The sequence below is a fragment of the Columba livia genome, chromosome 3, assembly GCF_036013475.1.
Source record: "Columba livia isolate bColLiv1 breed racing homer chromosome 3, bColLiv1.pat.W.v2, whole genome shotgun sequence".
NCBI lineage: Eukaryota > Metazoa > Chordata > Aves > Columbiformes > Columbidae > Columba > Columba livia.
This window is the reverse complement of record NC_088604.1, coordinates 68,086,295-68,111,781: the sequence shown is the minus strand read 5'-3', so window position 1 is coordinate 68,111,781 and position 25,487 is coordinate 68,086,295. Positions and strand designations below refer to the sequence as shown.

Here is a 25,487-nt window from a genome sequence, read left to right as displayed (position 1 = left end):
GGTATCAAGCTATAAAATCTTATTACATATTACAATCAGACACTACAGCAAATATTGCAGAAAAAACACAATCACAAAAGAAAAAAAATTAAATTTATTAATCAAAGCAGAATGCCTCCAAGATGTCACATTTCATGAAAGGGAAGAAAAGACAAATGTTATTACTCATGTCTCCCCTCCCTTCCTAACAATGTGAGATCTCTCTTTCTTTAGAGAGAAAGAAGACGACACACTTGTTCTTAGAATGTATCATACTGGCTAACACTGTTTAAATGGTGAGGTCTTGTTTATCAGAGCAAGCCAGACATTTAAGAGCCCGTCAGCTTTCACTAGGACCCAGGCCCTGATAACACCACTTGCATTCCTCTATAGATTATGAGTTATTACCTCCTTCTGCCACAAAACCTGAAAATTAATCCCACGTCAGTTTTGGCAAGTACAACGCAAGTTACAAATTCTGTTATTCTGCTAATTCTACTAGTGACCGTTGTCTTCTTTCTTACCCACCCAACAAAACCTGCCTGACACGAATAGCAGCTCAATCCCCCTGACACTACAGAAGCCAGATGGGCCAAGTACCAACTGAATCTCAGTTTTGAGGGTCATCCTCCAGCAATGCCACAAGGTCAAGTGATCTGTGTGAATAAGTGAGCAAATAGGTGCTACTGATTACAGTGCAGCACTCCCATCGCCCTTGCAGGCAGCACAGCAGCAATTCAGTGCCTTTAACCACTGCTGCACACTGGTGCCAACAAACAGAGCTGACAGGACTAAACCAACCAGAATGACTTAATTTTAAAGGAAGGAAAAAAGAGTTTTGAGTATTCATATTCAAATGGTATCTACTCACTTTCTGGAAGGAGTGTGCACAGCACATTTCTATCTCCCCAGGCCTTCTCAGTACCATAGCATCTGAAAGTGCTGAAAGGTAAACACAACCTCCTAGTAGAAAGGAGGTACGTTCTGCAAACCTCTTCACAGGGGAGAAAGGCAATTCACTTGTTAGTGCATGTTTATGTTTCCAAAAAACTTTAGACAATATTCCTCATCGAAGACTCAAATCATTTCACTAAAGTGTAATACTTTATTGAAACAACCTTTCTGGAATCAAGGCTTACTCCAACAGTCAGACACTGGGCATCTGTAGAATTATAAGGCCAAGCTGACAACAGAAGGCAACTATTTTTATCCAGTAACTGCATATCCATGTGACAGAATGTTGGAAACGCTGGAAGAAACAGATTTTAACATATTTGAGTTCCCCTCTTTTTTTTGTCCTTCATCTGTATTTGGACCTCTCTTTGTCTTTTGATTTCTTAGGACTTCTGCTTCTGCGTGCTTTTTTATCCCAGTCTCTTACTCGGAAGTCTTCTTTGTATTTGTCTCTTTGTTTGCTGTACGTGTAGTCTCTCTCTTGAGATCGGCTGCGACTCCGATGCCTGTCTTTCTTCTCACTCTTCATCCTCTCTCTACAGCGTTCTCCTTCATGTTTTCGATCAGAATCCTGTCAGAGGAATTGGATAGATGTGCAGTTACAGACAACCACGAAGACATGGAGAAAACTAGGAAAGAGTCAAGCATGGTTGGTTCCTTAGCTAAGGCTGGTACTACCTGAAATAGATTGACATCCATGATTTGAAAAAGATAACACATTAAAAAATCCCCACTGTAGCTACATGAAGATGATAAGTCTGTAGCATGGGTGCCAAGCATGCTACTACTTGTATTTCCTAAGGAACTTTAGCAAAAAACAGTTATAGCAGGTATTCAACTTGGATAGTATCAAACTCTTCAATAAGCACTACACAAGCTTCAAAGCTAGATTTGGATTTTGACTCCTTATCTAAGCAATGGAAGTATTTCCATCATAGGTTTTGGTTCAAGCCCCACAAGCATTCCAGTGCTACAAAGATGCAGAACACTTTTTAAGACCTGCCTGTAATAACCCTTAATGGTCTAAATTCTAGGCTTTGGAAAAATGAACAACACTGTTACAAAGACCAAAACTACACACACACGCACACAAACTATTTTACTTCCTTGAAGCTAAAAGTCTGCAAGAAAAGGCAACCTGGGGAATCAGTCAGACAATTAGGTAATTAAAAATTAGCTGCAATTTGCAGGCTGATGGGTATGACCCATAAAGAAAAATACACGAGGATACACTCATACACAGACATAATACACCCTAACGGGTACAAGTCTACCTGATTTAAAATGGCCTAAAAAGGAGAGACCAACACTGTACTACAAGTGGTAATGGTGTTTCAGCACACACACAAAAACTCTTTAAAAAAATGCTGCAAGTTCAGGTAGCCAAAAATGGGGAAATTTTTAAATTTCCCAGGCTTTCTGCATATCATCACCAAGAATGCTGAGTGACTCAGCACATAGAACAGATTTGCTCTGGAGACAAATGGGGTTTATGTAACAAAGGAGGAATTTCTGTCAGTAGAACACCTACTTCACTAGTTGCACCCAGCAGACACTGAGACACTGCATTAGGAAATGAAGGAAAGATGGCTTAATTACACAGATTGTGAAATGTCACACTAACAAGATTAAGACACAGCACATTCTAGAACAATTATGTGGAGACTTCAAGACCTGTACAGGCCCTAGCATCATGGCAATTTGAAAAGTAAAAAGATAAAGATCACTTAGAAAGTTGAACTCTAAAACTCTAAATAGATTTTCTTAATACACAACATGTGAACTAACGTTTTCAAGGACTGCTACTATTTTGATTATTCAACTAAGATATACAGCAAAACAAAATTCAAAAGGAGCTTCATAATCCTGCAGAAAGATGCATATACAACTTGCTATTGAGAAGGTGTTCGGCACTTGTTTTGAAGGCATGATCACTTCCAAGTTTAGTATCATTGTACGCTCTAGTAGACAGATACCATTTTATTCATTTTACAGGATTTTAGTAACACCACTATTAGACACAGATCATTACGAACTATGAAAAATGCCTGCATTAAATTACGCAGAATTTATTTCTTCATTTCAGATACAATTTTCATTTTTTAAAATACTTACTTATGAGAGTAGCATTCGCAATTGTATGGCTAAAACCTACACTGCATGTGCAAACAACCAAACTTATTTAAAAGAATGGTGGAGAAACATTCTACTTGAAGCAGAATTTTTATGCAGAAAGGCAGTGATCAGGATGGTTCCCAGAGCAAACTCCCAGAGGAAACATCACCTTTAGAATTACGTAGATAACGCTGAAATACTGGAGTTAAAATAAGCAACTCCTGGACCAATACACACATCAATAATCACAGATTGGATAGTTTAAAAAAAATTTCTGCTACTGTTGGTTACAGTAATCTCACTGGTGGACAAATACTTATTTCACATCTTTACTGTCAAACCTCTATTCCAGTACAGATTTTAAAACCTGATTCCATCAAAAAGGAGTGGTGACTCCAGCTATTCATAAGAAGTTTGTCCATCTTCAGAATGATGCACAGCCATACTACTCTTGTACCCAAAAGCCTCAGTCTCCATCTGTTTGAACAAGACAGGTTTCAAGCCCCTTTATGGAAGGACCTGAGTAAACACCAGAAGATGGAAAAAACAGTGGTGGAGTAGAGAGGAACAAGACAAAAAATCCTGGTAAAAAACACGGATGGTGGGCTTGGTGCACTGCTGCTTTCTAGCTAGTTTGTTGCTGAAGTCTCCTTCCAGCACAAAGAGAAACAGGAGGAAAGCAGAACAGCATTTAGCTGACAAATCCACTGAGCCAACACTGGAGACAGGCTACTGGCCCAGGTTAGTGAAGACTCGAAAGTGAAGATAACTAGTCTACGCTGAATGACACAGAGCAGGGCAACTTACTGAAAGGATTAAAAAAGTCATATAAGCATGGAGCCATCTAAGCACAATGACCTTCACAGAAGCATTTAGAGTATAGGTCCACAGGGCAAGTCTGAAAATGCCACAAAAAGGTTGTCACAGTACTTAATATGATCACTAAATAAAGAAAAAAAGGTAGTCATTTAAATTAGTAGAATTAATTGCATCTTAGTTCCTCCCCCCAAAAATCAGTTACCTTTCCACTTAAATAAGACTAACTTTTTAAAACCTTTGGCAGAGAAAACAATTCAATTTTTTAAACACTTAAAATTACTACAGTATTTTGAAATCAAATCTTCTATGCCCTATCCAAGTCAGAAACATGTTGTTTTCCCATTGGAAGATGAAGAAAAAGATTCCTACTTAAAAAGAGGCTCTCTTATTGTTGAAGTGCAGATTTCTCAATCCAGGATCACAGCCCCTTGTCAGTCAATGAATAAGTGATGACCATCCCAATTCTTAATCCAGCACTGTGTTGGTGAACACACGTGAGGAAAGAAATATAAAAAGGGCGAAAGACTCTGGAAGTTCATGGCTTGCCAAACTGCACTTCCAGGTAAATCAGCTAGAAATACCATGACCACAAAAGTAGAACAAATAAGCCACCTCTACATACATTAAGCCCACTAGATACAGGTTAAAAGGAGCAAACAAATAGAGACAGCCTTTTCAGGAGGGAGATTTTGATTAAACTTTACCATGAATATAAAGAGAACAGTGTCCAACAAGCAATAAGAGCAGGAAATTAAAACCAGAAAAATCAATATCTTTGACAAAACCATACACTACAGAAACGTGGAAGTCAGGAAGCCCCTGTCTCAGAAATTGGATAGGTAACACTCCTCCACTGATCCAGTTATCTTAAAAAAATAAAATTCCAAGAAACCAAAAAACACAAGGAAAACTGGAAAGGGAACAAAGACATAGTATGTATCTCAGGCAGAAGCGTGATCTGTATTCAAAAAAGACTCTACCAAATCACATTCACAAACCCACACAGCAGAGCTGCCTCCTGCTCCAGACCCACATCCTGTTACCTGCCAAAAGGAAGCCACAACCCTACCCCTTCTGCCCTCTGGAATTAAGTGAAACACCACAACATTCAAAAATATGCTCTTAGAACAACAACACAGAGGCTGAAGATTCAGGAAAGGGGTGTCAGACTAAGAAAAGGATGAGTCAAAATATACTAAAGAAAAACCAGCAAGAGAACAGACAAACATGTCAACATCATGGAAACTATTAAGAAAATAAACCCCCTTCAGTCATAGCTGGAGCTGGCAGCACAAAAAGGTTTCAGTTGCCAGAACTTCCCATTATAATACTCTGTTCTCTGTTAATCTGTTCCACACTAGCGGCTCAGGGTGGAAGTTTATGTCTGAAGCATGGCTACTTTGATCTTTGGCCAACTAGTTGAAGAAGGTCTGCTGTTCTTTTGTTTTAAAGTTCTTACCTCAAATATATTCTAATATTTCCAAAACAGGGTTAAGGGAAAATGTTTTGTTTGCCTATATTAAAAATGCTACCATTCATTTTGCATATGCTAAATGGGATTTGTCACCTAAGCTGTTTGCAGATTTCATTTGGAAAGGGCCATGCCCAAGACACTTATTGAATCTGTAAATCAGACTGACTACATACTTATCAGTATGTACATACTATACAATACACACTAACAAGAATATTAAAATACAGACACAGAGAAAGATTCTTCACATAAATTCATTTTCACAGCTCCAAGGGGCAATTGTGTTGCTTGCCAGCAGCGTAAGCCTCCACCTGTGGTTTTGGACATAAGAAGGGTAAGCTATTTACACTGAAACAGCTAAAGGTGAGCAGCAGAGAGAAAAGCAGAGGCAAAGAAGGTGATACCAGAATACAGAAGCAGTAGACTACAGGAACAAATCACAATAGGAGCAGGTGACTAAATCACAAAAAGATATAGAGACAAAGAAGACATCAGAGTCAATCACTAGAAACCACTAATTTCCAGAGCCTGGAAACAGTACGAAGCTCGCGTTTTTGTGCTATGAAATCCACTGCTAATGTGTCTTGCAGTGCACTTGTAACAATTATACAGAGGTTAACAGTCTACTGCTGCCAGCACTTGTATGACCTGCAGGGGTTGAGACATCTCCTGGATTTTAAAATGTTCTCTGCTGACAATGCAAAACCAGACAGTTTCACACGTATAATTTCTGAACCATCAAGAACAAAGACTACTTCCAGAAATATCTGTCTCAATGAGTCAAAAAGATAAGGGGAAGTCTAAACCAACATTTATTCAGTCCTCCTGTAGGTAGATGCTCCAATAAAGACTTCCATTATTTGCACAGGCCCCTTCCCTCCACCCAAACGATCCCAACTGAATTAGGATACGAAGAGTGACAAAAAGACTTGTACCACAAATGAGCAACGGGGCTCAGTTTTTTTTAGTATCACAGCAAGGAGCAATGCAATGGAACAACCAAATCATGTACACACTCTGTACACAGAACTTAAAGCGGCACACAAAACTCATGCCAGGAAAATGGCTTTATTTACTATAAATATTGGGGTTTGGGTTGTGGGGTTTTTTTTTCAGCTTAGCTCAGTTCTTCCTAATGCTCACACACTTCAATGTTGGTTAACCCTCCACTTTATCATTTCAGACAGCGCTTCCATGAAACATCAACATCTTGACTATTCCAAGTTCACAGAAACATGAGAATGCTGACCTGACAGGTTGTAGTGGAGCTAAGGAACAACAGAGATACTGCTTCCTGATGATCTCCTCCACAGTCCGAGTCCTACAGCACCGTATGCTTGCACAATACAGATGCAAGCAAACCTGCATACAGATTTTACAAAAAGGCTTCCAAAACAGTTAAGGAAAACTAAAAAAAGATAATGCAAAAAGACTGTGTGTCTGATTCCATGGGGGAAAAAGCCAACACATGCTAGCCTGGCAAGAAAATGAGAAATAGTTTGCATTCATTAAATATGATTAACTACTGGCTTATGAGTGGGGATATGTGAAAAACAGGTTCAAAGTGCTGAAGATCTCCTACTTTATGACAGGCTACAATGCCTCTTCAGGATGTTTTGGCAAAAAGCCATTCAGATGTGCCAAGCTTCAAAAGTCCACAAATATTTGGAAAGCCTCTTTCATAATCAGATACTAACATCAGCCTTCTGTACATTTACAACTGCTGTATTTCATGGGACTTTGCACACCATATCCTCAGTCCAACATCAGACTTCTTTTTCCTGGCTTCTCTTATTAGAACAATAAACAGGTATCAAGTTAATGCACAAAGAGGTTAGTACCTTAGATTTTTTGGTCCTCTTGTCATCCTCTTCATCTTCAGAGTGGTAGTGCTTTTTCTTCTTCTGTTTTTTAGCCAAGTGTGACTGACTCGTTTGAGACTCTTCTATATCCTCATCCAGCACAAGGTCATACTTAGTACTGATAGTGTTGGTTAAGGACAGACCTGTTACTTAATAAATAGCAGAACATAAAAGCTCAGAAAGCAAACAAGAAACAGACCCATGTTTATCAGACCAGGGTTTACCAAGACTTAGTATATATTTCAATTAGAACAGGATCATACACATTGAAAAAACTCCGTGTGCTAAACTGACTGAATTCTGTGCTGTTAAACAGTACAGCCAGGTCCCAATTCTCCTTCCTTTCCTGCCTGTGGACAGCTGAACAAGCTGTGGTCTTCTCTCATGCTCATCACAGGCAAAGTAGAATCATAGAGCATGATTTAGTTACTAATATGGTCTCATTCTGGATGCAGCAGGTCCCTTGTGAAACTACTTACAACTCTGTTACGCCACATGTCATTCCATGGCTCTGGGCTGGGAACATTAATTACTTGCACACAACATGGAAGTGAAACAGCACATTCTGATTTAACTAAGTTCATCAAAGTCATCAAATGAAACATGAAAAATGTGTAATTCCATGTCAAACAACAAATGGTTGTATGAAGCAGCAGTGAAACACCTACTTGGCAAGCTTTAAGAAGTCTTTTCCAAGCTGTTTTCATAAACTGTACTTAGAGCAAAAAAAATCCTTTGAACCGAAAAGGATACTCCTGCTTTGGTTTTACCTTCTCTTTCAGAGCAAGTTTTGAAGATTTGTCACGTTCCTTTTCATAGTCTTTGAAATCATCCTTGGTATACCGCCCACCTGTCCACAGAAAAATATATTCAATTCCGTCAACTGAAAACAAACAAACAAACAAGATCCATACCTATGACTACGCTCTGCTTATGAATTTAAGGGCTCTCTGTAACCATAGGGAGATTCATAGCAGGATACAGTTCCAGAAACAACACTGACATCTGGGTAAGAGTAGAAGAGAGCAGGACAAGTTGTGGTCTTCTGTCCTTCTCTTGCTTGCAAATGCCATTAACCAACATATGGCTTTCTTCTCACTCATGTCCAGTGGAGACAATGCATGAACAGCATCACCAAGCAGGACTTAGCAACTAGCCCAACTGTGATTACAGGTTCTATGTCATACTACTTACAATTCTGTTACCATGAATGTCTACAGACTATTCTCATTATTAAATGACTTTTTATTCTGGGCTGCGCAAAGAGAAACCTGAGCCAGCTACAGCTTTGGAATTCAAATGGGAAACTATAAAAAAATTTGACATGTCTTGATTAAAGACGGGCATGACAAATTTCATTTTCCAACTATTCACTTGACAGTTCCAGCTCACATATTAATAAACTATTCTACAGCAATGTGCTGCCATCTCATGGTCATACTTAAAATGGCAATATGAACTGGCTGGGTCAGAAGTGGCTACTCAGGATGGAAGGACATTTTTAAGTACCATATAACTACAACAAGATGACAATACAGTTAGCTTTCCAATATTTAGCACAATTTAGACTTAAATTATCCAGATAAAGAGAAGTCTTCCATGTAGTCACTTAGAACAGGATGAACTGCAGAGTATGGTATAGATTACAAAGTCATCTCAGCTCTGTGCAGGACAAGTTCTAGTACCTCAGTGTCCACAACTAGGCCTCAGGGCAAACAGTTGAGTGCTGACTGCATTTTTAGGCAAACACACAAGAACGTCACCACTGCAATGCAGTCACCTCTCCAATTCCAGTTTTCCTCACATCCTCAACAACTAAATAAGCACCGTAACCACCCCCCCCGCCATCTTTTACCTCCCCAAACATCCTCCAACATCTGGGTTTTACAAAATACAGCCTGCTATGCAATATGCCTGACCCAGAGGAGGTGAAGAGGGGAAATCCCTGGCCTGAATACTGACTTCTTCTTGTATACAACCAAACGTCACACAGCGAATAAGGAAACTAGAAAGTAACAATGTACTGGGTATTATTTTCTTAATAAGTAATATCAAAAAACCACCTCTTTTAGAACTTGAAAGGAACAAATACTTTACTGGCAAAAATACATCTGATAAAAAGGCAATCCATGGTAATGTAACATTAATACAACAGCAGTAGTAAACTGTTCTACTCTTTCATATGGAACAAGTGAAGAGCTAGCAGCTGTGTTGCTCTATTTATTACAGTACCAGGAAAACTCATATCCCTGAAGATGAGAAGATTTAAACTCGTAACAATTGCTTCTCTTTATATAATACTTAAAGTCTAGAAGTTAAGACTTAATAAATTATGAGAGCCAAAGAATCGCAAGGGTACCTACCTTTTCCTCTCCACTTAATCTTTGCAACAGACTGGCTAAAATCTACATGTATCCGTCTGTCATCTATCAGCACATTGTCCATTTTGAAGTAGGCTTTCTCACAGTCTTCCTCCTGATATTAATGTTTCCAGAAAATTTTGAGTCATGATTATTTCATAGAAATATTCACTGAAGAGCTCAAACACAAATTCAGCTGCTTAATGTCATACATTTTTTTCTAAAATTCCATAAAGCAGAGTTCTTGCATTGTGCCATTTCAAAATAAAGTTACTCTTTGTCCAAATGTAAACACTTCAAATTCCATTTCTTCAGTTCATTTCACTATTTTAAAAATCCGACAATCCAGCTAAGTGTTTGGCACATGTAAAACATCCAGAAAAATAAGGAAAAAAAGGACAGCTAATAAGTCTCCATTTTAAATACATAACTAGGCTAAAGAAAAGTGTTTTCCAGTCTTCCTCACAGACTAGAGAGATTAGCAAACAAGAAACTATGCACCATCACAAGAACTTTTACTATCAGCCTCACAGTAAGAGCACCACAATGCTAAAGCAAGCATCATTTACAAGCCCAATATAGGACACTATTTACCTTCTTTCAGACTCCCTCCTTTCTTTCATGCAGCATGCCTATTTTTTTCTCCTAGCACTCCCTTCTTTAACTCTTCAAAGTCCTAAAGTGCTCCAGGAAAAAAATGGCATGCATTTCTCCTCCTACTGGTTTCAAGACAAACTAAGAAAAATGTATGTGTATTGCTTGGTTGAACAGAGAAAGATTTAAATGTTTGTCTTGATTAGGACCTACAACTTCTATAACTCAGTCAGTAAGAGAACAATATTAGCTACCCAACACTTGAAGATTTCACTGTTTTTCCTTAATGGAAGTAGACCAAAAATGAACATTTACAAGCAGACTCTATACAGTATACCAAAATAACATACCTTTTCAAACTCAATGAAAGCATAACAAAGAGATTCACCAGTCTTCCAGTCTCTAATCACTTCACAGCTGAAAAATTTATATGAAATTAAAATGTCAATGCTGCTGAAGCAAAAAACATAGGATAGGGAAGCACTGCTTAAAAGGGAGAATAACAGCTAAAAAACCCCCAAAACAAACAAACAAACAAAACAACCCCCACCACAACAAAAACACCTTGAAGGTATAACACTTGATTCTGAGACCTCTACTGATGTGAAGGTGTCTGCACACAAAAAAAATGCACATAGCGTTACCTGAATAATTGTTACACTTAATTTGCAAGTGGTTAATACAAAGTGTATAACAAGAGATCTGTTTTCCAACACTATTTGTTGTTGGTTTTTTGCATTTCACTAAAGACAAGAAATATCACATTCTGTTTTCTCAGTCATTTTAGAGAAAGTTTAAACAGACACCATGTGAAAAACTTTCTCTTCTTGACAACCACCTCTTTAGCAACCATCTTCTTATCAGACAGTTCACTGGGCAAAAATAAGAAGCCTAAGTATTGAATCAGTAGATACAAAATGGGAACAATACAGTAATACATCAGTATTATCAAACTCTTGTATGACATGAGAATTCTGACTACAGGATGCTGAAGGAGGTCAGACAGGCAACAAGGGCAGGAAATGAAGTATTAAGGTGAGATTTAATAAGGTGAGACTTCCCCCTTGTGTACTGAAGAAGTGACAAATCAGGATTAGGGGACATGATCCAAAAGATGACCAAGCCAGGAAAAGAAAGAAAAAGAAAAAAAGAGAGAGAAAACAAGGCTATGCATAGAAGCTATATAAATTCTTTGCAGTAGCCATCAATGAGAAAGAAGGTAAGAACCTTGTGCCTGAACCTTTCTTTGTGGATTATTCAGAGAATCTATCTGAAAGTGGAAGCGCTGCAGAAGAGGTACTGAACAAACTGATGGAGGAAAAAAAAAAAGTATAAGAAACCCCCAGGACATCCAGAAATCATGTTGGAGTTGAAAGAGTGGCAAACAATGCTGATTTTGCTCACACACAGACAGTTTAGTGAAGGAGCTGGAAGCCTGCTGGCCCATATGCCAGCACTATACAAGCTGGTAGCAACTAAATGCAGAACAGAGACAGCGTGCAACTGAATAAATAGGACCTATTCACAACCATCTGAATAAATCAGTTAAGTCCTCTGAAAGAGTCAATATGCTTATGTGGGATGATATTCTACTTGATGCAGTTTTTCAAAATTCCTCTGGAAATTCTAATAAACTCCTGCACCAAAGGCTTTTGGGGAAACTAAGCAGCAATGGCATAAGAAACATCTTTGCATTGACAAACATGTGAAAGACAAGGTAAGAGTAAACACTCATTTCTCACTGAGAACATAAAGAGGTCATCAGCAGAGTCTGCTGTTGATACTAAGCTGTTAAAGGTGGCAAAAATAAAGATGGAAAAAATTGCAGACAAGTTCTTAGGAGACCATCTGAACAAGATAGTAAATGACATTCAACATAGATAAACGCAACAAGATGAGCATGGGGGAAGAATGCTAATTGTGCACAGTAAAAAAAAAAACCAAACAAAAAACAAAAAATCAAAACCACCAAAAAAACATACACACACAAAGAAAAAGAAAAAAAAACTTCAATATTAACTAGAAAAGGAGTTGAGAGCCACTATGCCACTCTAAATCTGTAATTTCTTTAATACCCTGTGCCGCTCTGGTCCTCTCAAGATGAAAACAAAAGAACAGGAAAAGGTTGAGAAAAGGAAAACAAGGTAAGGAAAATTCCCCTAGAAAGCATAGAATATGTATACCGATGTATGTATACCGGTACTCTTAGCAAGAAAAACAGATGACTCGGGGGTATAGGATAGAGAGGTGTAGGACAGTAGGTTTCACAACAGATTTCACTGCCTGTCATGTTTTTTGATACCAGTACCAAGAGGAACCAACTGAAACTACTAGGAGTCAAGTTCACAACTGAAAAAGGCAGCAGGCACAGGGAACACCTTAACAAGGAATATATCCAATGCCAGAAAGGTTTATTGCTTTATCCCCAAACCATGCATATTCCCATGGAAAAGAAAAACCCAGAAACTATATCCAAGCTCATGTAGCATCTGAGATAAAAGCTGCTGAAAGGAGGGAGAGGACGGGAGGCTGGAGATAGTATCAAATGCTTTCCCTACTCCTACACTTCCCCAGGCTTTCACGTAAAACCACTGCTGGGACAGAAGACTCACCCAGCTAGATCTGAATTTGTATCACCATTGTTGTGGTCTCCATCCAAATACATGCAGGCACAGGATAAACCTCTAGAGATGCCAGACTACTACTTAACAGCCAAACCTGAACAGATTGACGGGAACCAAGTTCAGTTTCAACAAAGGTTTTCTTTTCTATTTTACAATAATTACCTTTTAATGGGACCAAATCGTGAAAATATTATCTCCAGGTCTTCATCTGTGGTCACAGGATTCAGTTTACAAACAAACAGTACATTTTCTGGTGGCTTGATATCTGCATCTGGTAAATCTCCTACCTGTGGCATATGGAAAGATACTTTAATCCCTTTTGCCTAAAGCTCTATACATTTTATTGCCACAAGCACACTGGCAACAGATCTTCTGAATTATCTCAGACACACTCCTATCACAAAATCAAAAATTATTAAATGTTTTTCCTACTCAATGTCACAAAAAAGTGTTTTCCATAGCACCTAAAAACGATAATCTATTTGCAATTCCACCACTGGGACTTCATGGAAGTCACAAATATCTACCTTGCCTTCCCTGTTCATAACATAACAAACACGCGGTTCTAAAAGGTGAAAGCGTACTTTTAGAGCCACTCTGTTATAAAAACAAAAATGGACTGGATCCATTCCCTAGTCTCTGTCTGCACCTAAGATAAACTTGCCTTTTCTTGAAATCTGGCAACAGCTTAAATTTCAGACAGCTTGATAAGGATGAGCAGTTGCAATTACACAACTTCGTTCAGATAGAAGGGAAAAAGCATTCATGCTGACTTATAAGTAAGACTTGTTTACAGCACAAACAACCTTCATGTTTGCAACCTTTGATCAAAATTCCCATTTTGGACACAGCAAATTAAATTACAAGGGAAAAATGCAAATACACATACCTCCTCTTATTGAAATGTAGCACTTACTTTTAAAACCTGGTCGAAAGACTAGTGATATTTTAAACAACTTATCTCTGTCTTCCAATTAATACGGTAACAAGAAGGTAATGCACATCAGATAACAGAAAGGAAGAAAATAACACAAGTAAGAAGCAAATTCCACAAAAAAGAACGCAAAAAGAGTTTAAGCAGAAGACATTCTCCGAGAAATTTACTGTTTTGACAAAAGAACACGGAACTAATAGTTGGGCTTTTTCGAATCAGTGTAACTAGCAGTACACTTAGTTCTCCATCTCTTCATCTTAAGTAACATAGCTCCCCATCGCACACTACTCAGCAATACTCACTGAAAATTACTGCACTGGCCCACATACTCCACTTGCCTTTTTTAGCTAACCTTATCTGGAAAACAGGTCATTAGCCCCACTGCTGCTGCAAAACAAGAGCCCACACCTGCAGATCTTCTGCAACACTGTGGCCACATCTGGAATGACCTTGGTATTAGTCCACTGCAATCTATTCACCATCAATTTGAATTTGCTAGTTGTTCAACAGTGTCTGTGCTTTTTTGCTTGTTTTCTTCAAAAAAAAAATAAGACTTCAAAGCCTTTTCACAATTTTTGTTACTATACAGAGTTTACAACTGTCAGCAGTTACCAAACATTGTATTTAAGAAAGAAGAACATAAAGTTAAGCAGTGTTAAATTCAACTAATCCCACAGATGGAAAACATCCATTACATACATTAATAACACAATCTCAGTGCCAATACAGGTACTGGGAAGACATTATCTCAAATTAGCTCAGCTCTCTCCTGCATGTGCTAAACCTTTTCCAGGATTAAAGACATTCAGCAGCATACTGTGTATGATACGTTTTTTAGTTGGATGCATTTCCAGCAAGTTTTGATAAAGTCTACACTGGTTCATTTTTAATCCTGGCTTTAAAAATGAAGTATCACTGGTTTTATCCAAAAACCATCTCCAGTGCTCATACTCGGCTCCTTCATTCTACCACAGACATTTAATAGCAGAGATTCTGAGCCACAACATCATTATCAGATAAGCAATTTCAAGATAAACAGTAGAGATCCTCCTAGGCTTAATATAACAGGCACACACATAGGAGCAACACCTAAAAGGTAAATACAGAAAGATGGTCACCATTTCCAGGAGAATGGCACGAGTTTTTGCTTCTTTTTCTGCCTGAACTTCTTCTATTTCATCTGCAGTCCGTCCTTTCATATCATCAATTTCTTCATCTGCTCCTATTCTGCCACTCTGAAGAATTAAAGAAAAAGCTATTTATTACAAAGCCATGGCCAAAAATTCTTTATCACTTTCCAAATGTTGCTTCGATTACCTCCCCCCTCACTCCCAAAGACATGAAAAATGCTTAAGCACTGTATCTCTGCAGAACTGGGCTTTAATTCTGTTCTTCCCACTTAGATTAAAAAAGAGAAGATGTTATCCTCATGTGTTTCAGGCACTATGAACTATGTATGAACTTTCAGACCCAATTTGAATCATATTCAGCTAGACAGTCTGAGTTCTTTTATACTCCCATCTCGTACTCAACATCTCACCACAAACATTAACTCATTTCTAATCTACCAGAAATGAAGATAAGGAACAGTGTCAATACCTGTGGTTGTCTAATAAGACTCAACTATTAAATACAGTATACCACAACAAGAATTTTATTTTTATACATCTACATCTAGGTAGGATTTGAGGCTTAATTTTCTTCCTCATCAGCATCTCTAGAATGCTGCCCTTCTTACAGACATTTCTACACCAAAAGGTGTATCTTCAGACAGGCTGGGGGGAAGAAAACTAAGTATAAGCTTTCAAATCTGCACGACATTGGCAGTGAGCTATTAAACTGCTTATACCATTTAATATATCTGAAGGTATGTCAGAGACTAAACACAGTGCAGACAAGCCTAATTCCAATCTTGCAATTATATCTATTAAGCTTAAAAATAACCAATATTCCTTGGAGTAAATTTATTCATTGCTTGAAACAACTGTTTCCACACAAGGAGATCATCTCACATAGCAACCTCCATAACTGCATGCTATGAGTATGTTATGAATAATTACCATTACATTTTTATCTTCTGTCTGAACAAATACACCACAACAATATGCATGCTTGCAGATGTAACTCAAAGAATAACCAAGATTACTTTCAGTGAAACACAGACTATTCCACATTTAAAAGGGAAACAGCAATAGACACTTTTAATATTAATAAATATTAGTTATATTTTTGTCTTCCACCAGAGAATACAAAAAACTAGTAATGCCAAAGGTGAATACTCTGAATGATCTGCTTATCTACACTGTAATTAGAAATCTAAACTAGGACTTTCAAACTTAACTCCACCATAGTCACAGGAGAGAGCACCCAAGTCACCTTTTTATTCTTTTCTTGACTGATTAAGCAGCTGTATTTGACTAAACACAGCAATAGCCCCCAATAACAGACAAGCATTTCATATATCGGAATTCAAACTGGCACGGTACAGCAGCATCTCTTATCCTCCTGTACTAAAAATAGTGCACTCTGATTTGACAGACAAGTCTTAAAGACAAAATTCTTATTTTTATCAAGTTCGTGCTGGCCACTAATAGGGACAAATTTATTCAATTATTTCTTCCAGTTTTTCCCCAAGAAGCTACTGTAAGCACTCACATCTAGCTGTTCCTTGGTAGGTTCCGGTGAGCAATCAGGAACAGATAAGCCAGGTGGATCTTCAAATGGATCATCTAAAATTACTGTATGATTTATCCTTACAGAAAACAAAATCAAGATCAGCAGTCACATGCAAATAAAACTCTTTACCCAAGTAACAGGAAACCAGCCCCGCTGATTCTCAGTTACATCCCCAACAGCCAAACATACCGTATGCTTGTAAATACTAGCACTGATGCTTGCGTAAAGGCAACATAGCTGCACATTTTCTTACACAATTGTTTATTTTAGTAGCTATTTATTTTAGCAATAACAGTGGAATAGAAGAGTATTTAAGATACCATGTATAGGTCACCTGATATCGCTATGCTAATCTTGTTTCTAAAAAAAGAATAATTTGATTGTTTATATTCCTCAAAAAGGGAAGTTAAAAGCAGTCACACCTGATATCTTGATACGGGATAAAATCCTTATCTACAAAGGTTTCATTAATTGTCTTCAATACATCCATGCCTTCTGTCACTTCTCCAAATACTGTATGCACACCATCAAGGTAATCCAGGTTTTCCCCTGTAGTAATAAGAAACTAAAAAAAAAGAATATACAACACTAGTAACAGTAAACAGAAAAATTCAGGGCTTGAGTTCTACCTTAGCAGAAGCACAACTCTCAGTGAAATCAGTGGGGGAAAAAAACCCTCTTCCTAACTTCTGTGGGAGGTTAGTCTTCTTCCATGAGCACTGAGAACACGGTGAGCCAACTGACAGCTCACAGCCTCTACCCAAAGAAGAGAGACTCTCACGCAAGCCTCCCTGCACACGAGCTTGCACCACTGGTTCACTGGACCTTCCTGTGAATGGGTTTGACTCAGTAATCTCGCAGAAAAGACTGGCCAAGGAAGAGCCAACAAGTTATCTGCCAGTTAGGTTTGTGGAGCAAGATCAGCAAAGTTTGCGGCAGGCAGAGCCAGCACAGAAAGTTTAAGAGTACCCTTCCCAACAGCAGTGAGCTGAGCTCAAATCACCTGTTCATCAAACTGCACTCAGCAGGTGCATTTTCACAATTCTGGCAAAAGCTTCCACAGTTCTACCTTCCCTTCCCTCAAAAACCCTTTTCTCCCCAAACCCAGGATGCAGGAGCATCGAGAGAACTAGAACACAGAAGCAATGAGTTAGATCAGCTTAACCCAGCACTGAAATGCATCTTAACACAAATCAGGTGATTTGCTTTGGGACAGAACTGAAGCTACCAAAATTGATACCAACTGAACACTTGGTAACAAATCAAAGACCAAGGACACTTGGTAATGAACAAAGGAGGAAGAAGCAAATATGCACAAATAACAAAACACAACCATTATGTCCACCCTTTACAATATGTCTGGTAACATCTCACTCCTCTGTACAGGTTACACTAAACTACATTGTATCTGTAAGCCAACTCCACATAATTCCTTACTAGATTTTTTTTTTCCAAGGAAGAAGCTACAATAACGTTCCTGGGAACTGCATTAATTCCCATACACCTGTGTATATGCTAAAAGGCTGTATTCTCAAATGTAAGTGTAAGCATCATCGCTTCTTCCTAAACCTCCCACCCAAACAAATTTATACATACAATGCAAGGAAGCAGCAAAATTAACTCCATACATTACAAACTCTAGCCAGAATAAAATCTTAGTTTATATTGCTCTTCCATTATTAAAAAACCCTCTTTCTACAATCAAAACATGGATATTACAAATGAGGCATTTTAATATATAAAAGTGACAATGCATCTAAAACAATAATTTAGAAATAAGATCATTCTATGAGACTAGAGCTTTAAATATACCTACAGCAAAAACTTTGTGCATGGCAACAGGGAACAGCAAGGAACACCACCACTTTTCAAAAATTCTTTTATAACAGCACTGGGATAAAACAGCAAACTTACATTGTATTATTAGTGCACACTTTTACATAACCATACAGAGGACACTGTGTTATGATTTCAGTTTTGAAACTAACATGAAGTTATAACCAGAAAGTTTTAAGATTCTTTTAAAATCCAGTTTCCTTACTTTTCACTTCCATTTAACTACCATTCTATAAATTATGAAAATCACATCAAGGTATTAACAGAAATAAATAAACAAAGAAAAAAAAAAAGAGGTCTGAATTCAAACAAATAAAATTTATAAAATTAATCTAGGACAGGATTTGAATCTGAGCATTTTCATCCTTCTTGTCTGTAAACATGTACCCAGTGGCACCCGGGACACTATGCAAAATACTATTTTTACCTATGGCTGTTTTTTTACATGCCTTTTAACCATATTACAAGATGATGCTATTGAGATTATGCTGTCATTGTTGTGCCTTTTCGTAAATTCAAGGAATTTTCATTTAGTTATTCAGATGTGTACCAAGGCTTTCCAACACTTTATGCTGACCTGTGATCCATGCTGATCGTTGCCATTGTTCACCATTGACACGGTTCCCTTTTTCTTGTGCTTAATTCTTGGTACTTTTTCTGCCTCAAAAAATCTAGCTTGATCACCGTACAGTTGACTGAAAATATATATAACAAATATGTTACAAGGCAAAGGAATTTTTAAAAGTGAGATAAAAGAATGCTGTGAAACAGTAAATAAAACATCTTAAAGAATTTTACATTGGAATTCAAATAAAAGCAGAATTGACATTGCATCCATGCACATTTTTATGGACCTGTACACTTACATAATTCACTTTATATTACAGGGAACAACAGATTTTTCTTTGAGGCACTTCATAGTGGCTTTTTTGGGGGGGGGTGAAAGGGGTGGTATTTATGTTTTTAAACGTAGCATATAACATTTTTCTAAGGCATGAACCGAATGCATATTTTGATAAATAGGTTTCATAAGAAGTTAATTCACACAATAAAAACAATCATTGATGTGACAAATTTCGCCTCCAAGATATATGAAAAGTCACTAAAACTATGTGTAGACTTAGTTCATCTCATAGATGACTGCATATAGTAATTTGAGATATACGGGGTACAGCAAATTGTTACATTATTTTTAATTTTTCAAGCCTAACCCTGACATCACTCCTTTTGTCTCACTCCATAACTGACAGAGGCATGGTCAATACACACATTTTCCCAAATATAGTAACATTTTGCTGAGCAGGTGTGTAAACCTCTATGAAGAGAAGATTCAAATTAAACTTTGCCCGCACCAGCTTCCTGGGTAGCAAGAACAGAAATTCCAATTTCACGGACATCAGTGGTAATGAAGACATAGAAAAGACAAACTGTCACAGATAAACTGTGCTAGTAGTGCAACAGAACTGGCCACTGTCTCAGCACACTATACCTCCCTATCTGACACACCAAAGAGCCCCAGAAGACCAGTCCTTACAAAAGAGCAGAACATCCCACGTGCAGAGAGAGCTCAGACTGGCAAATTTACCTATCTAGACTTGCATCTGCTTAGCACAATTACAGTGCTTCCAGGATCACCAGAGTGGTGATCCATGTAATCCAGGTTTTTAAGGTTTTGTATTTAAGAGGCTCTGACAGACCAGACTTACAAAAGTTGATACTGGTCTAGCAACTCTGCCTCTGCTCAAACTTCTTGATCTCTCTATACTGCGTTCTGCAGCACTCCAGGTTTAGTTCTGCTCTGCAATTTTCATTCTACTTTTAGTAACAATTTCAAGGGCATCATATAGAACATATGCACTTTGCTAACTTCCATCCTAGCTCTCTGAATGATTTCAACTTTTATGTGCATGACCACTGAAAACATCTTAAACAAGGAAGAAGTTATTTCCTTATACACATTCAACGTGACTAAAATGAACTCAAATTTTCAGAGCAATAGGATTATTTTCTTACAGAGGAAATCAAGTATAGCCTCTCTATTCCCCTCCTGCTCAGTTAAATACATTTTGTTACAGAAATAAAAAGTAGTAACAAACTGCTAATGATTCTGCCTTCTACAGAGCACTTAGTTATGATACTTCTCCTAGAAAACCAAACCTATAGTTATTTGCTAACTTTTAAATAAACCGAAATTTATGTACAACTTGTTAGTTGCAACTTCACTTCTAAGGTCAGAGATAGAATACTGTCCATAAAAAAATATAAATGGCCAAAGGCAGAGTAGAAATTAGAAAGCATTTAGGTATGACAACCAGAGAGGCTTACGTATCAACATTCTTACCTTCCTCCAGCAATTTTACCCCAAGAGAGCTGAAGACAATCTAACTGGAACCCCTATTCTCCTACACAACTTCTCTGTCGATTAAGTAACACAAAAGTTTTACTTACCAAAATATTGATTCCCCTCCACGGCCAGTTCCCATGGGGTCACCGGTTTGGATAATAAAATCCCTCTGTCACAAAGCAGAACACATAAGATATTGCTTTCATGTTTGTGAACTTCACAGTATCACAGTATCACAGTATGTTTGGGATTGGAAGGGACCTCAAAAGATCATCTAGTCCAATCCCCCTGCTGGAGCAGGAACGCCTAGGTGAGGTCGCACAGGAACATGTCCAGGCGGGTTTTGAACGTCTGCAGAGAAGGAGACTCCACAACCTCCCTGGGCAGCCTGTTCCAGTGTCTGCCACCCTCACTGAGAAGAAGTTTTTTCTCAAATTTAAGCGGAACCTCTTGTGTTCCAGCTTGATCCCATTACCCCTTGTCCTATCATTGTTGGCCACCGAGAAGAGCCTGGCTCCATCCTCATGGCACTCACCCTTTATATATTTATAAACATTAATGAGATCCCCCCTTAGTCTCCTCCAAACTAAAGAGCCCCAGCTCCCTCAGCCTTTCTTCATACGGGAGGTGCTCCACTCCCTTAATCGTCTTCGTTGCCCTACACTGGACCCTCTCCAGCAGTTCCCTGTCCTTCTTGAACTGAGGGGCCCAGAACTGGACACAATATTCCAGATGTGGTCTCACCAGGGCGGAGTAGAGGGGAAGGAGGACCTCTCTCGATCTACTAGCCACCCCCCTTCTAATACACACCAGGATGCCATTGGCCTTCCTGGCCACAAGGGCACAGTGCTGGCTCATGGTCATCCTGTTGTCCACCAGGACCCCCAGGTCCCTTTCCCCTACACTACTCTCTAATATGTAATTTCCCAACCTATACTGGAACCTGGGGTTGTTCCTGTCCAGATGCCAGACTCTACACTTTCCCTTGTTAAATTTCATCAGGTTATTCCCTGCCCAACTCTCCAGCCTGTCCAGGTCCCGCTGGATGGCAGCACAGCCTTCTGGCGTGTCAGCCACACCTCCCAGCTTAGTGTCATCAGCAAACTTGCTGATAGTACACTCTATTCCCTCGTCTAAATCGTTAATGAATATATTGAATAATATTGGCCCCAGCACTGACCCCTGAGGCACTCCACTAGATACTGGCCTCCAACTAGACTCCGCACCATTGACTACCACTCTCTGGCTTCTCTCCTTAAGCCAGTTTGCAACCCACCTCACTAGTCTATTGTCTAGACCACACCTCCTCAACTTAGCTGTGAGGATGCTGTGGGAGACTGTGTCAAAGGCTTTGCTGAAGTCAAGGTAGACCACATCCACCGCTCTGCCATCATCCATCCACCTTGTTACATTCTCATAAAAGGCTATGAGGTTGGTCAAGCATGACTTACCCTTGGTAAAGCCATGCTGACTGCCCCTAATGACCCTCTTATCCTTGATATGCCTTGAGATGGCACCAAGGATAAGTTGTTCCATTACTTTCCCAGGGACAGAGGTGAGGCTGACCGGTCTATAATTACCCGGGTCCTCCTTCTTGCCCTTTTTTAAGACTGGAGTGACATTTGCTTTCCTCCAATCCTCGGGCACCTTCCCCGTTTCCCAAGACTTGGCAAAGATGATGGAGAGCGGTCCAGCAATGACTTCAGCCAGCTCCCTCAGCACCTGTGGATGCATCCCATCTGGACCCATGGATTTATGGATGTCCAGACTATTTAATTGCTCCCTAACCCAGTCCTCATCGACTAAAGCAAACTCCTCCATTGACCTGGCTTCATCCGGGCTCTCAGGGGTACAGGGCTCCCCAGGACAGCCTCTGGCAGAGTAGACAGAGACAAAGAAGGCATTCAGTAATTCTGCCTTCTCTGTATCTTCTGCCACCAGGGCACCCACCCCGTTCATTAGTGGGCCTACATTGCCTCTGGTATTAGTTTTATCAGCTATGTATTTGTAAAAGTTCTTTTTGCTGTCCTTGACCCCTCTCGCCAGCTGTAATTCTAAGGAGGCCTTGGCTATCCTAGCTGCCTTCCTACATCCTCTAACAGCAGCCTTATATTCTTCCCAAGTGGCCAGCCCCTGCTTCCACGACCTGTAAACTCTCCTTTTCTGCTTGAGCATACCCAACAGATCCCTATTCAACCACGCAGGCCTCCTGGCTCCCTTCCTTGACTTCCTTCGTGTGGGGATGCTCTGATCCTGAGCGTGGAAGAAGCAATATCTGAATGCAATCCAGCTATCTTGGGCCCCTTTTCCTTCAAGCAGTCTTGCCCATGGGATTTCCCCCAGCAATTGCTTGAAAAGGCCAAAGTTAGCCCTGCTAAAGTCCAGGGTTGCAATTCTACTTGCTATTCTGTTCCTGCCACCCAAGATGCTGAACTCCACCATCTCGTGGTCACTGCAACCCAGGCAGCCCTCAACCTTTACTGCTTTGACCAGACCCTCCTTGTTAGTGAGGATGAGATCCAGTAGTGCACCTCTCCTAGTCGGCTCCTCCACCATCTGCATGAAGAGGTTATCATCAATGCACTGGAGGAACCTCCTGGACTGTGGCTGGCTGGCTGAATGGTCCTTCCAGCAAACATCAGGGAAATTAAAATCCCCCACAACAACCAGGGCCTGTGACTGTGAGGCCACTCTCAACTGTCCATAGAAGGCCTCATCAACTTCCTCAGCCTGATCTGGTGGCCTGTAACAGACGCCCACAACAGTGTCACCCCTGCCAGCCTGCCCCTTGATCCTGACCCATACACTCTCAACTCGCTCGTCATCCACTCCTGGGCAGAATTTAGTACATTGTAGTTGCTCTCTCACATAGAGAGCAACTCCACCACCACGCCTGGCTGGGCTGTCTTTCCTGAAAAGGGCATAGCCATCCATGACCACATTCCAGTCATGTGAACTGTCCCACCATGTTTCTGTAATTGCCACCAGATCATAATCTCCCGACCGAACACAGGATTCTAACTCCTCCTGCTTATTCCCCATGCTGCGCGCGTTGGTGTACAGGCATTTCAGGGAGCGAGCAGAGCACACCAATTTCTCCCTAGGGGCACAGGAGGCCACCCGGTCCTCATCAGTTTTAGAATGCTGCCCCACTGGGACAAGCCCAGCTACAACCCCATCCCCCTTCGAGCCTAGTTTAAAGCTCTCCAAATGAGCCCAGCTAATTCCTGCCCCAGCATCCTTTTGCCCCTGCGAGATAAACCTTTCCCGCTTGACACTGTCCGGACTGGTGACTTATAAAACCAACCATTATCAAAAAATCCAAAGCCCTGCCTGTAGCACCAGTCTTGGAGCCAATCATTTAGACACTGAACTTTCCTATTGCATCCCACATCGTTACTTGAAGATGGAAGGAGTGAAGAGAAGATCACTTGAGCCCCTGAGTCTTTCACCATCCTTCCCAAGGCCTTGAAGTCGTTCTTCATTCCCCTCAGACTACGGGAAGCAGCTTCCTCCCCATCTGTCTGGAAGACCAGCAGCGGGTAGTAGTCTGTCGGGTGCACCAGTTTGGGGAGCTCTCTAGCTATATCCTTGATCCGGGCTCCAGGTAGACTACAAACTTCCCTAAGATGAGGGTCAACCCTGCATATTGGGCCCTCAACCATAAAAAAAAAAAAATTGAGAATACTCACCTGGACATTATGAATAAGACAATAGTTGTAGTACTTGACTTTGCAGAGCTTCAGAAAATTCAGACAAGCTGTAAGAAATTATATCAACATTTACTAATGACAATCCCAGATACAATAAGTACAAATGTAACGTATATTCAAGGTGTGAAAAAGTGTGTTCAAAGCAGACTGTGCTAAGATTTATCAGCATACAACCTATAATATAAACACTGCGAGAAATGCTCTAAGGAGAAGTAACACAGGTAACACCTGCCTCCCTCAAGCCTACCTCTAGCGATGCAGACCCCTAACTACAGCTACCTATACAGAAACGTGCATTTTTTTCTCCACGATATTCTTCCAAACACCTAAGAAACAATACCACAGTTGCTTTTCCATTTAGAATATATTACATTGTCTCAGTTTTCTGAATAACCATGCATTACACATATAATAAACGCGTAATAGAAAAAACAAACGAATAAAAAAAACCACACACACACACACACAAAAAAAAAACCCAAACCAAACCAAAAACCAAAACCAAACAACTTATCAACAGTACGTGATGTTTGTAAGTCCCTCAAACACCTATCTACGAGCAGCCCGCGGGGCCTGCTGACGGCCACGGAGACCCTGGCACCCACTGGGATCTAATCCCGGGACTGAGACCCGAGGTGACACGCCGAGCACGGCTGGGAGAAGCTGCCCTGACTGACACCGCTTCCCGAGGAGGCCGCGCCGGCAGCGAAGCCTCGAACTGCGACACCCGAGCGAAAGGCCGGGCCCGCTCCCAGGGGCGGGGGCGCCGCCGGGCAGCGCTCGGGGCCGCCCAATGGCCCATTTCCCGAGCGGCGGGAAGCCTCGGGAACCTTCGCAGCCCCCAGAGCCGCAGGGAAGCGACCGGCGCGTCCCCCCCACCGCAGCGCCACAGCGGCCGCCATGAGCAAGGCCGCGTGGTTAAAAGCCGGCACTTCCTGACCGGGTCAGGCGCCATCCGGGCGCGGAGGGCGGACGCGACCACCAGCCCTTCCGGCGTTTTATTCAGGGTTTCCACCTCGGCTTCCCCGGCCCCGTCCCGCCGCGCTCCTACCGCGGGGTCGCTCCTCCGTGTACAGGTCGATCACCAGGTCGCCCAACGTGGTCTCCAGCAGCACGGCCATGGCCGCCACCCGCCTCCCCCCGGCGGCGCGGCCCGCCGGCGCTCAGCGCCCTCTGGCGGCGCGGAGGAGTTTGGCGCGGAGG

At 40.5% G+C, this 25,487-nt stretch overlaps 1 protein-coding gene across 8 annotated transcripts; it reads right to left on the bottom strand.

The window, feature by feature from the left end:
• Positions 1-76: 76 nt before the first annotated feature.
• PPIL4 (peptidylprolyl isomerase like 4) lies at positions 77-25,487 on the bottom strand. Of its 8 annotated transcripts, none has more exons than XM_065057446.1 (14): positions 25,336-25,487; positions 24,264-24,331; positions 20,676-20,740; positions 18,805-18,922; positions 18,208-18,282; positions 16,814-16,956; positions 16,371-16,467; positions 14,834-14,950; positions 12,944-13,068; positions 10,508-10,574; positions 9,567-9,678; positions 7,957-8,053; positions 7,183-7,321; positions 77-1,504 (listed from the first exon to the last, which is right to left on the bottom strand). In XM_065057446.1, the coding sequence occupies exons 1-14, from the start codon at positions 25,403-25,405 to the stop codon at positions 1,280-1,282; spliced, it is 1,518 nt and encodes a 505-aa protein (XP_064913518.1). In that variant the 5' UTR covers positions 25,406-25,487; the 3' UTR covers positions 77-1,279. The 8 variants fall into 8 exon arrangements, with proteins under 8 accessions (XP_064913518.1, XP_064913517.1, XP_064913521.1 ...); XM_065057445.1 differs by having other exon boundaries at positions 25,300-25,427; XM_065057449.1 differs by lacking the exon at positions 25,336-25,487 and adding an exon at positions 24,890-25,218.